We start from the raw sequence: 13,000 nt of genomic DNA, 5'->3' as shown, positions 1-13,000 counted from the left end.
GTCGACAATATAGAACGGGTTTAAATAGAGTAGATGATTCATTATGGCTATTCAACCAATAGAATTGGTGTTTTATTTTCATCTTTCATTCAATCTTTCTTATTTACTTGATTAATATTCTTTTCATGAAAATCGTGCTTTTTTCCTTCGGTACTGCGCGAACGCCGTCAAATGTATACCCACAAGTGGACAAATGATCGCGGCAGATTCACAGTGAGATTTAGCGAGTTTCGCGGTAGCAGAGAAGATAGTTAAGTGAAGCGAATTTAACGAATATATAACAAATTGAAGATACAAAATTGTCGTGCGATCTGTTCGAATAGAGAAATTGCACAAATGGTGCGTCTACCGCAGATAACATATGCCAGACTGTTGAGATCTTGCGGAAAGGTCTCCTAAGAGGAGCGCCTTTGACAAGTGGTTCTACATAAGACGGCTAGATATTTAAAATTTTCAAAATGGCAGAAAATCAAGGGAATTCCTCAAATCAAACAAATTCAGGTATTCTTATTCTAATTATAAGCATTTGGTGTGAGTATCCATGAGGATGCATTAATCCTAACCTAAGTGTTGTTAGTGATACGAATTGATCGTTCTATATGTATATTTACTTTCACATTGTTATAATTTTATTATAGTTTTGTTTACGTAATTAAAGTCTAATTGTATGATACATTTCAGGTTGTAGCAGATCATTTAATTTTCAACGATTGGATTTTAGATCAAATAATGATATTCAAAATGAAATGTCAGGTATGTATTTTATATAGTTTATATCTTTTATTTTTTAATACATTTTGTATACTTACATTGATATTTTAAATTATCAGAGAAAAGAAGACAACTGAAGTTAAGTTTTCAAACGCAAGGAAGCAATTTGTCATTTGCCAATTCAACTAATTCTTCTCTAACAAATTCTACTGGAGCCTCTGCACGACTGCCAGTGTAAGTAGTAAGAAATTCTATAAATGATTATTTTACTTATAAAGTTTAAAGCCATTAATATTTGAATATATACAATTACAGATCATCGCGTCTACCTTTGCCTCTATCTAAGTTGCCAGTTAGACCACGTACAATGGTATTGCAGCAAGATTTTCTTCCTGATAAAGCAAGGTAATAGAATACAGTTTTATGGAGTTTGTTTAAAACTGTTAACTTTGGGAAATTAGTAATAACATATGTGTATAAAACATTATAGAGATAAGTTGCGAATGTGTCAGTCTATGCAAAGTACTGGAAAATTGCAATTAAATCCAGATGTGGTATATGATTTCACAAGCGAGGATCTTCAAGATTTAGGAGAAATAGGTAGAGGAGGATTTGGAACTGTAAATAAAATGATACATAGGATAAGCAATACTGTTATGGCTGTGAAGGTATGTGAGCATTGTTGATTACAAGATGTAATTTATATTTACATATTATATTGATATTTCTACAGTATTTCGACATCTTATTTGCATATTTCATAATTTTCATTAGAGAATACGTTCAACAGTGGATGAAAGAGAACAGAAGCAATTATTGATGGATTTGGAGGTCGTAATGAAATCCAACGAATGCCCTTGCATTGTGCAGTTTTATGGAGCTTTATTTAAAGAGGTTTGTTTTGATAACAGATAGTATACATGTTCATTTTAATATTATTAACTATATTATCATATTATGATTAATTTAGGGAGATTGTTGGATTTGTATGGAGTTAATGGACACCTCTTTAGATAAATTTTATAAATTCATCTATGAGAGATTAAATGAGAGGATACCTGAGTGTATTTTAGGAAAAATTACAGTAGCCACTGTAAAAGCGCTGAATTACCTCAAAGAAAAATTGAAAATAATTCATAGAGATGTAAAACCTAGCAATATTTTACTTGATCGCCGTGGTAATATAAAACTTTGCGATTTTGGTATATCAGGACAACTAGTAGACTCTATTGCACGAACTAGGGATGCTGGTTGTAGACCGTATATGGCGGTAAGCGTATATTTTATGAATTGTTATTTTTTAACTATTTTTATTTTTACGGACATAATTTTTCAGCCGGAAAGGATAGACCCTCAGCGAGCAAGGGGTTACGATGTAAGAAGCGATGTATGGTCATTGGGTATTACTTTAATGGAAGTAGCCACTGGTTATTTTCCTTATCCAAAATGGAACTCTGTTTTCGAGCAACTCTATCAGGTAGTACAGGGTGATCCACCCCGTTTGTCTCCCAACGAAAACGGAAATCACTTTACAATGGATTTTGTAAACTTTGTGAATACATGGTATGTGTTTCATATAAAGTTTTCTGATATGATAAAGAGATATTATTATGCATATTTATCGTGTATTCACTTCTCAGTCTGATCAAGGAAGAAACTCAACGACCAAAATATAATAAGTTGTTGGAACATACATTCATTAGAAAGGCGGAAGAAGCCACGATCGATGTCGCGGCGTACATCAGCGGCGTTTTGGACAATATGGCTAATAACGGAGTAACACCATTTACCACCAATCAGCCTTAAAGCGAAGAGGCGAAAATGTCTACATCCCTTGGAGTATTGGGTTTTCTTTCTTTTTTATTGTCATTTGGATTCCCACTCTGGTTTCTTGTATAGAGCGGGTCACTGCACTCGAATTTAGTGTAGTTAGTAAAATTCATCGATGACGATATTTATTGGCGCCACTACCTTGCTTAGAGCTATACCGTGTCGCAAAGAGTATTCTTACGCATAGTGAGTAATGGTGTTTTGACAATTTACTTGCCATTCTATCAGTAAGTAACTTATCGAATGGAAGACAAATTTAAAATTTGTTAACATCGTGTCACGAAAGTGTATCACTACGTGAGGATGTTTCTATTCTTCTCTCCGGAACTTCCACCCTTAGCGAAAGGTCATAGAATGCCTTGCCTGTGTTCCGAAAGAAATTCTCATTCCTCCTGGCAATGCCGTGGTTCTCGCTCGGTCCCATTGCGGATCGTATGTGTATATACATATAAATATATTGATAGATATAACCGTGTGTATATACATATAATTGTATCTCGCCTAACGTTTCATTTCCACGATTTTTGTAAGGAGCGTAACGAGCTCAACGGAGAATAATATAAAAGTTAAATTCATCAAAGAGGTACTGAAGAAGGTGCCTACTCTACCCTATTGATGGTGGTTTTCTTAGGACAGGTTTAAGTATAAACTTTAAATGCGGTGGTAGGAGTGATGTAATGCAAAAGAAATAAATCATTGACACTCGCAGTAGAATGACATTTTTTTCGTTACTATATAATCTATCTGCGGATATAACCCGTATGTTGGTAATTTGCACCTTTACGTATATCTTCCCGATAAAAATAATCCATTATTCGCAAAGAAAGGCTGCGGGTTCAGCTGTGAATCTTGATTCTTATCTATAGCCTTGCAAACTAAATTGAACCAAACTTTGGTTGAATAACTCGCAAATTTGATAATTGTAATCTTGTGAGCTCTGTTTGATTTCATTTTATTTTTATTTCTGTTTTACATTAAATTAACTCAAATTTAAAATAAATAATAGATCTTAATAACAACTAATATCCTTTGAAGTTACTATATTGTCAAATTTACGTACAACTTCTTTTTTATTGGCGACTTATATGTTTACGTGTTAAAGATGTTGTTTGTTTCGTTGTAATCCGCTATTGTATAAACTATGGCAAAGAAAAGCACAAATGAAAATCGATAGGACTTCCTTGCGCGCAGATGTAGTACACCTGCTACGGTGGTACCGTTTTTACAGGTAAGAAGATGGCGGTAGAACGGTGGAAGTGATGGTCGATAGTGTAGGTGTCACTGATCAAAACGGTTTTTAGTTCGAATTCAACCGATACTATTCGATTTTTTTGTTTCTTGTACAATTTGAACATTTATTTTCTTTTTCTATATCTATATTTTTGAATAATCGATGAACGATGATCGATCGAGTATCAAAGGTGAGCTGTAAAGAGTGCAATTTCGTTTTTGACTCAGGATATTGGATACGCAACAAAATTGACGTTTCTTTATTGTAATTCATAGTTTTGATTCTCAATGATTTAATTTTGAAAAAAAAGATTTATCTGTTCGTGTACGATTTTTTATGAAGTTAAAGAAGAAATTAACCATCAACGTAATCAGCTAGATATCAGAATCTCGGTGAGTAAGCTGACAATTTTTTATTATATATTTTTAAAAATCTTATTGTTACTATAAGTCGTCTCATTGTTTAATTTGTACAATTCACAAATTATAATAAATCAAATTTTGTAGGGTATATATATTTTGTTTATTATATTTCGTCGTTTCACTAAACAAAGTGTTGAAATTTTTTTAACTTTTTTATTATTATTCGATACTTCATACGAGTTCTTTAATGAACTTTTAACGTAGCTTTGGATATCAGGAAATAGCCATCATTGATAGTTTTTAAATAAAACGCAGAAATAAACAGTAATATCAGATAGATTTGTGACTAGTAGAAAATCATCTAGAAGAAAATTGGTAAAGCAATTTTATGTATTTATTTAGTTATTGGGATAATCATTATGCTGACGGTTATTAGTTGCTGATGTTACTGCTATTACTGCTATTGTCATTGCTGCTGGCCGCTAGTGGTCGTCGTGAAAGAATCAATTCTTGTGAATATTTTATGTGAGCACCTCCGCCCTCCCGGAAACTATCCTCGTTTAGTGTCTATAACCGTAACTGTTCAGTATTATCTTTTCTTTTAAATCGTCCATTGAAATACGTCCACATCATTGTTGCAATGACCTATAACTATTTTCTGAGAGAACAACTTTTAAGTCGATCGACTCTCTCCCTGCTTCAAGGAGATTTCGATTCGCTTCATTTCTTTCTTACTTAAAGAAAGCTCAAGGAAGGATTGAATTTTCAAAAATAAAAATCAAAAAAGACAGTTCATCCATTGAAAAAGTCCAATCATTACTTATTAATAATTCGAGAAAATTCGTAACAATATTTCTAATAAAATAGCTTATATGATCTACTAAAATGAATTCCATTTAAAGCATTGCTCATTATAAGATAAAAAAGATACAAAGATTGTGATTCTTTTTAATATAAAAAAAAAAGAATTTAATCTTACACAATCGCATCAAAATGAATGATGCAATTCGTCCTCTCTTTTTTCTTTCTCTCTTTCTCTCTGGAACGTGTTCGCATTAGCGTCACGAACGAATGAATTAATGAGTGCACCGAACCGCTCTCTTCGGGGTGGTCCCTTCTTGCAAGAAAAGCTTTGCGATCGTGAATAGAACTGTCGTACACACCTACACACATATATATATATATATATATACACATACATACACATATATATACACATACATATATATATACACGCTACATTGTAAGGGGTACGTAAATATGCGTAATGTATGGTAGCGATGAGGGACTATGATGTGTTGCTCGTTGGTGGTGGATAACAGCCAGAACGGAAGGTGTTAGTGAGTCACAGCCTGACGCTGCTCGGCAGGAGGTGGTAGAGAAAGAATAAGAGGAAGAGGAAAAAGAATTGACAGTAGTGGTGATGTTAGTGGTATAAGTAGAAATGAAGTATGACAGGTGTTCGGTGCTGATACTGACGATGGTTACTGCTGCTGCTGGCCCTCTGCTACCATACAGAGTTGCCCACACCTGGGAAAAGCGGCAGGGAAACGAATGTTCCCATGAGATTATTGATCGTAACGCGAAGATACTTTTACAATACTTGGACGTTGCGGACAGATTTTCACAGAGGTATCTTCACCCAATAGTCTTCTTCTTTTCTTTTCTTTCTTTCCCCCCCCCCTCTCTCTCTCTCTCTATCTTTTAATTAATTGCTACCTTGATAGTGTAATGATAAGCCACAATACTTACTGTAGTATACTGATTACTATGAAATTTTTCATTCATTTCTTTCGTTGGAGAGAGAAAATCATAAGTTCCAATGAAATTTCATATATTGAAATTGATTAGTTTTGGCCTTGATATTTTAATATCTTATGATATTTAAATATTTTATCGATTAAGAAAAAGGTTTTAAATTAAATGAAAATTTAATCCTGTATATTTTCGTGTAAATCTGTGATTATGGATTCATTGTTATCTAAACTTCCCGATGACGTTCACATCATTACGCTATTTTTATCTTCTTCTTCAATAAATCCCAAAAAACGTGAGCACTGGTTAGATAATGTGCAATTGAAAAACTGCAGAATAAAAGTTACGGTCGTGGTTTTTTCGTTTTATAATATTGGCTATTTTTCTCATGATTCTGAAGCAAGGTTAGTTCAATAATTTTATTGTAGATGAATATGAACAGACTTAGAATATGTTAATAGATAATTTGATAACATTTTTCTGCCTATTCATCATTCTAGAATGAACTAAGAGAAAAAATAAACTACATTTTATTATGCCTATAAACTTAATAATATCCGAGAAATACAATACCTTAAACTTCTTTTGATTATTGCATATCATTTGCATCCATTAAAATCTTAATTCTACCTTTTGCTTTTAAAATTTCATTCTTTTGTCATACAAAATTTGTCATTTTTAATAGAAAAGGAGTAAAAAACATAGTATATTCCTTTGATTGTAAATGAAAAAAATGGTGCGTGTCAGGGGATGATCGGCCATCCCTCTTTCCGTCAAGATAACGCCCAGTAGAAGCAGGGTGAAGTGCGCGCGCGCACATCATCCTCTCTCTATGCGCCAGTGTCAATCTCACGAACGTTGTTGAAGAGGAAAGGGAAGGAGAGGAAGACGACCAATGATGTGAGAGAGAGTCACGAAAGAATCTCCGCGCCATTCTCGTCCCACTCGAATGGCCGCGGCTCTTTTTCTCCACCCCGTTTCTGTCCTTTTCCCATTCTCTCTTTCTTTCTCATACACAAACATTTACTTAGTTATTTTCTCCCTCTCTCTTTTTCTCTGCGGGCTAGCCACCCGGTCGCTGCCTCCTCAATTCGATCAATGGAGCGTACCTGTACCAAGCTGGCCAAGTGAACGCCACACCCCCGAACTTCTTTTCGACTTAACTTGCCCATCCACCGTTGTCATTTCCATAGTTCTATTAAAATAACTATTATTTTTATAATATTATTCATTGGTTATGGCTTCATCAGATCAATTAATTTCTGAAATAAATAATCCCAATAAATTAGAATAGTGCATTGTGTTCCTTTCTTATTTTTCTAACTTATTTCTATATAGAAGATATTTTTTAGTATTAAAACAAGTAATAAATTTGTCTTATTTTAAGAAATTGTACTTATGAAATAACTATTTTAATGACTCGATTGCGAACTTCAGTGTTTGTTAATCGAACAGAATTACTATAAAAATTCGTCGAATATGAGAAACTGAAAACCTATATAATTATAGTTTTGTTCAGATATAGTTAGATTTTTGAAACTCATATGCCCTTGAACTGGAAGTAGGAGGAATAAGATAGTAAGAAAAAAGGAATTGTACTTTTACAAATCAATAAGCACGTGCTATCTTGCACGTAAAAGATAATAACTAGATACTGATAGCAAAATCACAATATTAGTATTTTTTCATTTTAAGATGTATAACTATAATATCTTTTCTATAAAGATTAAAGCACCAAATGCAAACAATATCTAAGTACCGATTTTTCTTTATTTTTAAGAACATTCTATATAGATTTATGTGTATTGTTAATGACTCGATGCGATGAAATATCAATAGCAATAATGGATCTATCTCACGTTTCTTTACATTTATTTTAATTCCTGTTGAATTTTCTAAATTCGTAGGCAATAGCAACTGTCCAATCATATTTGCAGAATTATTGATGTAAAGAAGGCCAAAATCACTACTTAACAAATCACTACTTAACAAAATAATTAAAAAATGACATTTTTAATATCAATAATAGAAATTTCAATCAGAGATCAGACTTTCGAGACTATATCGTTCAGGTTTTTCTGCGCACGAATGGAAGATAGAAGAAAATTGGAGCTTGTGTGTCGTGACGGTAGTACAAGGGTAAGCTCCCTTGGAGAAGTTCGTGTGTTTGGGGTGGTGAGAGGGAAAAAGAGGGTCGAGTCTATACTCCCAGCGGTGCATATATGGTCCACCTGCGAAAGGGAGTCCAGCACCTGTCGCCGCACGCGCACAGAACCGACCTGCTCGCCTTATGCCCTGTCAGCTCTACCAACGGCGCTGCTACTGGCAGTGGGGGCTGAGGGTGCAGAGGGGGTTGCTTGCTTGAGCTCCCTCGACTACCAGAGCTACCAGTCGAACTCGAGGAATCATGCGGACCAACGCAACGAATTGTCTCTGTTTCTTCTTTCTTTTGTCTCTAGTATCTCGTGAATACATTCATCGATCTTCTTCACTATCGTTGGCCTATTCAAATTCGTTTCATCGAGATCACTTTATTAAATCAATTTTTTGTTCAAAAATAAACTTTTCATAAATCGTATGATCGATTCGATTAATACGGAACATATCTTTTGTGAAGTTACGGAAACATCCTCGATATCATCGATATACAATTTGTCGTTTAATAGTTTTAGTGCAAGGTTTTTCTCTTTGATTTTTTATAGTATCTTTATAAAAGATCATCAACGTTCATACCTTCTGCGTGTTTGTTTTTTATAGTGTATCTCGACGATCAGTGCGAGTTTTAAAGAAGAGGTAAGTCGAACTACGTAAAATTGAAAAGTCCTCGTATTTCGATGACGTATACATGATCGAATCATGTATAAGGTGTAATTTGAAGTTAACTATATATGTATATGAAAAATATTTACATTTGTTTTGATAAAACCATTGCGGAATCTTTCAAATATAAATTTTCTAAGGAATGAAAATCGACGAAGAGAAACGTTAAGCAATAAATTCTTAATGTCAGGACCTTCGTTCTTTTAGTAAATATATATGCATATTTGTATATGTATATGTAACGTATATGTATTCAGAAGGCGCTTATCGCGCAGTTCACGCTTGGGTGATGAGAGATGGTGAGAATGAGGGTAGAGTTGGCCGAGGTTGAGATACCGATGGATGACGGTTCATCCTCACCATCGAAGAACATGGAGGTTGATGAGTACGGAGTAGAGGCAGAGCTGACGAGTCTTTCGTGGCTGCAATCGTTAGATATCACGAGTGCGTCCGGTTTACCAACGCCACCATGTTCGCCATCGCCTCCACCGTTGGTACGAAAACCACCAAAGAAGATGTCACCTTTGCTTAAGGCCGAATTAGGTAATTAACATTGTATTGGTGTACACGGAAGGATGAAACACATAATATGACGAATCTTAATTTTTCCGTCATTTTCATCATTTTTTTTTATCTCAGTGAAATACATTTGCGAAAATTTACTTAATTAAATATATTATGCCTATTGTCTAGTGATGGAATTCTGTCACTGCTTTATTAAATAAAGATTATCACTCCGTCTTTATTCTCATCAGATCTTGCGGAAAACGCCGATAAATATCGGACAGATCCAGACGCAAAACCGCCATTCTCCTACGCTACAATCATATGCCTCGCAATGCGTGCGAATAATAATAAGGTGTCCTTGTCGAACATCTATGCATGGATTCGCGAAAATTTTTTGTACTACAAATATGCTGATCCAGCTTGGCAGGTAATAATATTAGCTTCTATGAGATCGTAGAATTCATTGGTAATCTTGATTTTCTTTTTTTCATCCTTAGAACTCGATTCGGCATAATTTATCGTTAAACAAATGTTTCGTCAAGTTGCCACGTTCGAAAGATGAGCCGGGAAAGGGTGGCTTTTGGAAACTGGACTTGGAACGTATGGAAGAGGGTAAAAGAACGAGACGACGTGCATCGACAACTCAACGTAATCGAGGATCGAGGAGACACAACACGACAAATTCAACGACGACGACGACAACGACGTCGACATCGATGACGTTGTCTTCTACCTCAATAAGCAACCATTCGTTGCAAAACAGTTGTGTACCACCTACCACTTGTCTTTCCGCCCTTTATGAAACACCACCGAGCAGCGTTTCACCTCCGATACCGGACACACTCTCGGAAGTACCTGAATCAACGCAAGTTAATCTCACCGAAGATGATCTCACGGGTCTATTGATCGCCACAGCAGGCTGGGATGAGAATCAGTTGGATCTCTTAGATTCTCTTTTGGATACTCTTTAAATATTTTTCTATCGCTTGTTTCTCTTCAAATAATTCAGAATTAAGTTGATTAAAAATCATCCGTGATAAGTTATTAATTTTTTGGAGATTTTTGAAATTTCTTCTAATTGATCTTTCTTAAATTTTATTTACTCGAGTAAACAGCAATTGCGATTCTTGTTCGTAAACGATTTTAGTTCATGTATTATTAGTAATCGATCGACTCATAAAAAAACTTTAATACCGTCTATTATAAATATATCGATGTCGTGTGAAAAAAATCAAATAAATGTTGAACTTGTATCGAAATGATGGGAGAACGAACCAATGATGAATACTTCTGTATTATTTGATATTTTCTCACATGTGAAGCATAAAATTATAGAATTAGATTACATTAATTACATATGAAAATGACAAAATATTTTCGTTGCGTTCTGATGATATTGACAGGAGAATTCGATTTCTTTCATTCTACTTTCATATTTAATTCAACAAACGAACAAGGCGGCTGTAAATAATGAGATATTTATCTATTGTTCAAAACTCGAAAGTAGTATTTCGATTTTGAATTAACTCAACAACAGTTGGTGAAGTATGAGTCACAAGTATAGAAGGTGTCTCATTTAATTCGATCATTTAATAATTTTTCCATAAAAAAATATATTAACTTCTTTATTGAAGAATTTTACATATTGCTCTTTTAAGATAAAACAAGTAAAAAAATTTTAGTTGATGTAATTAAGTGAGACATGCCGTATATATGATCTTTGTTTCAAATCATCAACATATTACAAGAGCGATTTGTATTTTATACGCTCGGATAGATAAGTTTATTCGTTATATAATTGCACTATAATCATTAGTTATATTTATTCTTACAACGAACGATAGTAATTAATAATTATGACTAATACGTGTGAAAATAAAGGGGTTATACCTTTTTGTGACGCAGCGATTCACGCATCGTGCCTTCGGCTAATTAGCAAATGCTCTTTTGTAATCATGGTTGAGCAACGTTTGCCTTTTTGTAAAACAATAACACGACGAGACGAAAAATTCGAATTTCGGATTGATCGAATAGCTCGAGAGATATCGTCTTTATCTTCTTAAATATAATACTGAAAAGAAAAAGAAAGTAATAATAAGAATAATTATAATAATCTTTCAATCGTGAAATCGATGTTGAAAGTAGTATCATTTGTGCAAAATACATTTCTAACGATGGATTCCGTATAAAACTATTATTCGTGTTAGTAAAAATGATAGAGTGCAGCACTCTCCCTTTAAATATGCGATGCCATAATATGGCAATAAACATTACGAAGAAATCGATTCTATTACGCGAACATGGAAAAAATATATATATAATTATACTTTCAATTTTACGCTATCTTTTTACGTTTTACATTTTAATTCTGGATGATAATTCTCGGATCGATTTTAAACGCGTTCGATAAACGTAGTACTACTTTTTTATTTTTTGCATGATTTTATCTTTGTTATAAAAGACTTTAATTATATTTAATTATATTGGAATGATCTAGTATTATGTTGGAATGAAATTTATATCGATTTTTTATTAATTCGTTAGTATGCCACTTAGCATGGCCGTACGTTCTTTTCTTTTCTTTTCTTTTCTTTTGAAATATGGTACATTAGTTTCGAATATAAAAAGGAAGAATATTTTGTTACACTCTCAGGAAACGATGAATTCTTTCTTGTTAGTATATAAATACTTTAAGAGGATGTCGTTTATAAAATAAAAAAAAATATAAATTCGAGATCCTGTAACTAGCGGACCAGATATAGAACTTGCATTAAACGATATGTCTCTTGTAAAATAGGTTTCACCATTAATCCTTTTTGCGTGGAGTGCACAATTGTAATTTGCAATGGTAAAACAATTTTAAGAGTAATATAAAGTTCCATATCGAAGAGTCTATCGTAACACTATGATTCGTACCTTGTCTTAATCCGTCCAAAGTAAGGATTAAACAATTATCTTAATAATTGTGAACAAAATAACGAACTGTAGTTCACTCTTTCAAAATATCGTCAGCGAACGTAACAACAACGTAACAATGTAATGATACGTTCTCAAAAATATTGACGTCTGCGTCAGCCTATTATTTATAATATTACGTTATAATTTGTATTATATGTTTGTTAGATGTACGACTTGTCAAAAGACAACTGTGAAAGTGCGTCTTGAGAATCGGATGTTCGTGGATTTTGAAGAAGAAAAAAAAGAAATAAAATACATTTCTATGAATTGTTCGCCGCCATTTTAAAAGACATTTTAAAAATATGATTTCCACTGGTTTTAAATCTAGACGTGTATAATGTATATTATATTTTTAGTGGAATATAATAATTTATTAATAGAACTACAGACGATATTCCGTAGAGATCGTAGTCTTTACATAAAGTATTATTGTGTGAATTGGCGCCACTTTTGAAACTGATAAAACTAATTCTTATATAATTCTGCGTGTAGTAATCTATAAATATTATAACGCTAAACCATTTCGTTCTTCGTTTATTTTGTTAGTATTCACAAAGTAGCTTTTCTCACCGATTCTCGACTGTGTAGTTTTAGAATCGATTAAAAGAATTACAAAAAGATTGGGAAGAATCATTTATTTATTGGCGATGATTTTTCTTAACGATCGATACGGATAAATTTTCATGGATTTGCATGTGCCTTCGAAGAAACTGCAGTTGTTCACTTCGGCTAGATATCGAGGATAATTAAACATATTGTATAGACGCCGGGTGCAGAGTGTGGTTGTCTCCATCATTTGTATTGATAATATATTAAATATGTAATA

At 33.5% G+C, this 13,000-nt stretch overlaps 2 protein-coding genes across 6 annotated transcripts; both read left to right on the top strand.

The window, feature by feature from the left end:
- The first annotated feature begins 153 nt into the window (after positions 1–153).
- On the top strand, positions 154–3,255 carry LOC118446159 (dual specificity mitogen-activated protein kinase kinase 4). Its single transcript, XM_035876488.2, has 9 exons — positions 154–501; positions 682–753; positions 831–945; positions 1,027–1,116; positions 1,202–1,379; positions 1,486–1,605; positions 1,682–1,981; positions 2,048–2,274; positions 2,352–3,255. Exons 1-9 carry the CDS (start codon positions 459–461, stop codon positions 2,515–2,517), a joined length of 1,311 nt encoding a protein of 436 aa, XP_035732381.1. The 5' UTR covers positions 154–458; the 3' UTR covers positions 2,518–3,255.
- Positions 3,256–3,403: 148 nt separating this feature from the next.
- LOC118446160 (forkhead box protein J1-B) lies at positions 3,404–13,000 on the top strand. 5 transcript variants are annotated; one of them, XM_035876490.2, is made up of 5 exons: positions 3,404–4,164; positions 8,647–8,682; positions 8,967–9,252; positions 9,465–9,643; positions 9,714–13,000. In XM_035876490.2, the coding sequence occupies exons 3-5, from the start codon at positions 9,006–9,008 to the stop codon at positions 10,185–10,187; spliced, it is 900 nt and encodes a 299-aa protein (XP_035732383.1). In that variant the 5' UTR covers positions 3,404–4,164; positions 8,647–8,682; positions 8,967–9,005; the 3' UTR covers positions 10,188–13,000. The 5 variants fall into 5 exon arrangements, with proteins under 5 accessions (XP_035732383.1, XP_035732384.1, XP_085513501.1 ...); XM_035876489.2 differs by lacking the exon at positions 3,404–4,164 and adding an exon at positions 5,684–5,766; XM_085657370.1 differs by lacking the exon at positions 3,404–4,164 and adding an exon at positions 7,750–8,567.

This window comes from Vespa mandarinia, chromosome 1 (assembly GCF_050613455.1).
Source record: "Vespa mandarinia isolate Hongniang chromosome 1, ASM5061345v1, whole genome shotgun sequence".
Lineage (NCBI taxonomy): Eukaryota > Metazoa > Arthropoda > Insecta > Hymenoptera > Vespidae > Vespa > Vespa mandarinia.
Note: the sequence above shows the minus strand (reverse complement) of the source record. Positions and strands in the feature narration are given on the sequence as shown.

What these genes read in the sequence shown, in the direction of transcription:
- LOC118446159 (XM_035876488.2), top strand. Translation starts at nt 459, where the DNA reads ATGGCAGAAAATCAAGGGAATTCCTCAAATCAAACAAATTCAG. An exon ending in GCCTCTGCACGACTGCCAGT is followed by an intron (nt 946 to 1,026) that starts GTAAGTAGTAAG and finishes ATACAATTACAG; the next exon opens with ATCATCGCGTCTACCTTTGC. An exon ending in GTAAACTTTGTGAATACATG is followed by an intron (nt 2,275 to 2,351) that starts GTATGTGTTTCA and finishes TTCACTTCTCAG; the next exon opens with TCTGATCAAGGAAGAAACTC.
- LOC118446160 (XM_035876491.2), top strand. Translation starts at nt 9,006, where the DNA reads ATGGTGAGAATGAGGGTAGAGTTGGCCGAGGTTGAGATACCGATGGAT. An exon ending in TTTGCTTAAGGCCGAATTAG is followed by an intron (nt 9,253 to 9,464) that starts GTAATTAACATT and finishes TATTCTCATCAG; the next exon opens with ATCTTGCGGAAAACGCCGAT. An exon ending in ATGCTGATCCAGCTTGGCAG is followed by an intron (nt 9,644 to 9,713) that starts GTAATAATATTA and finishes TTTCATCCTTAG; the next exon opens with AACTCGATTCGGCATAATTT.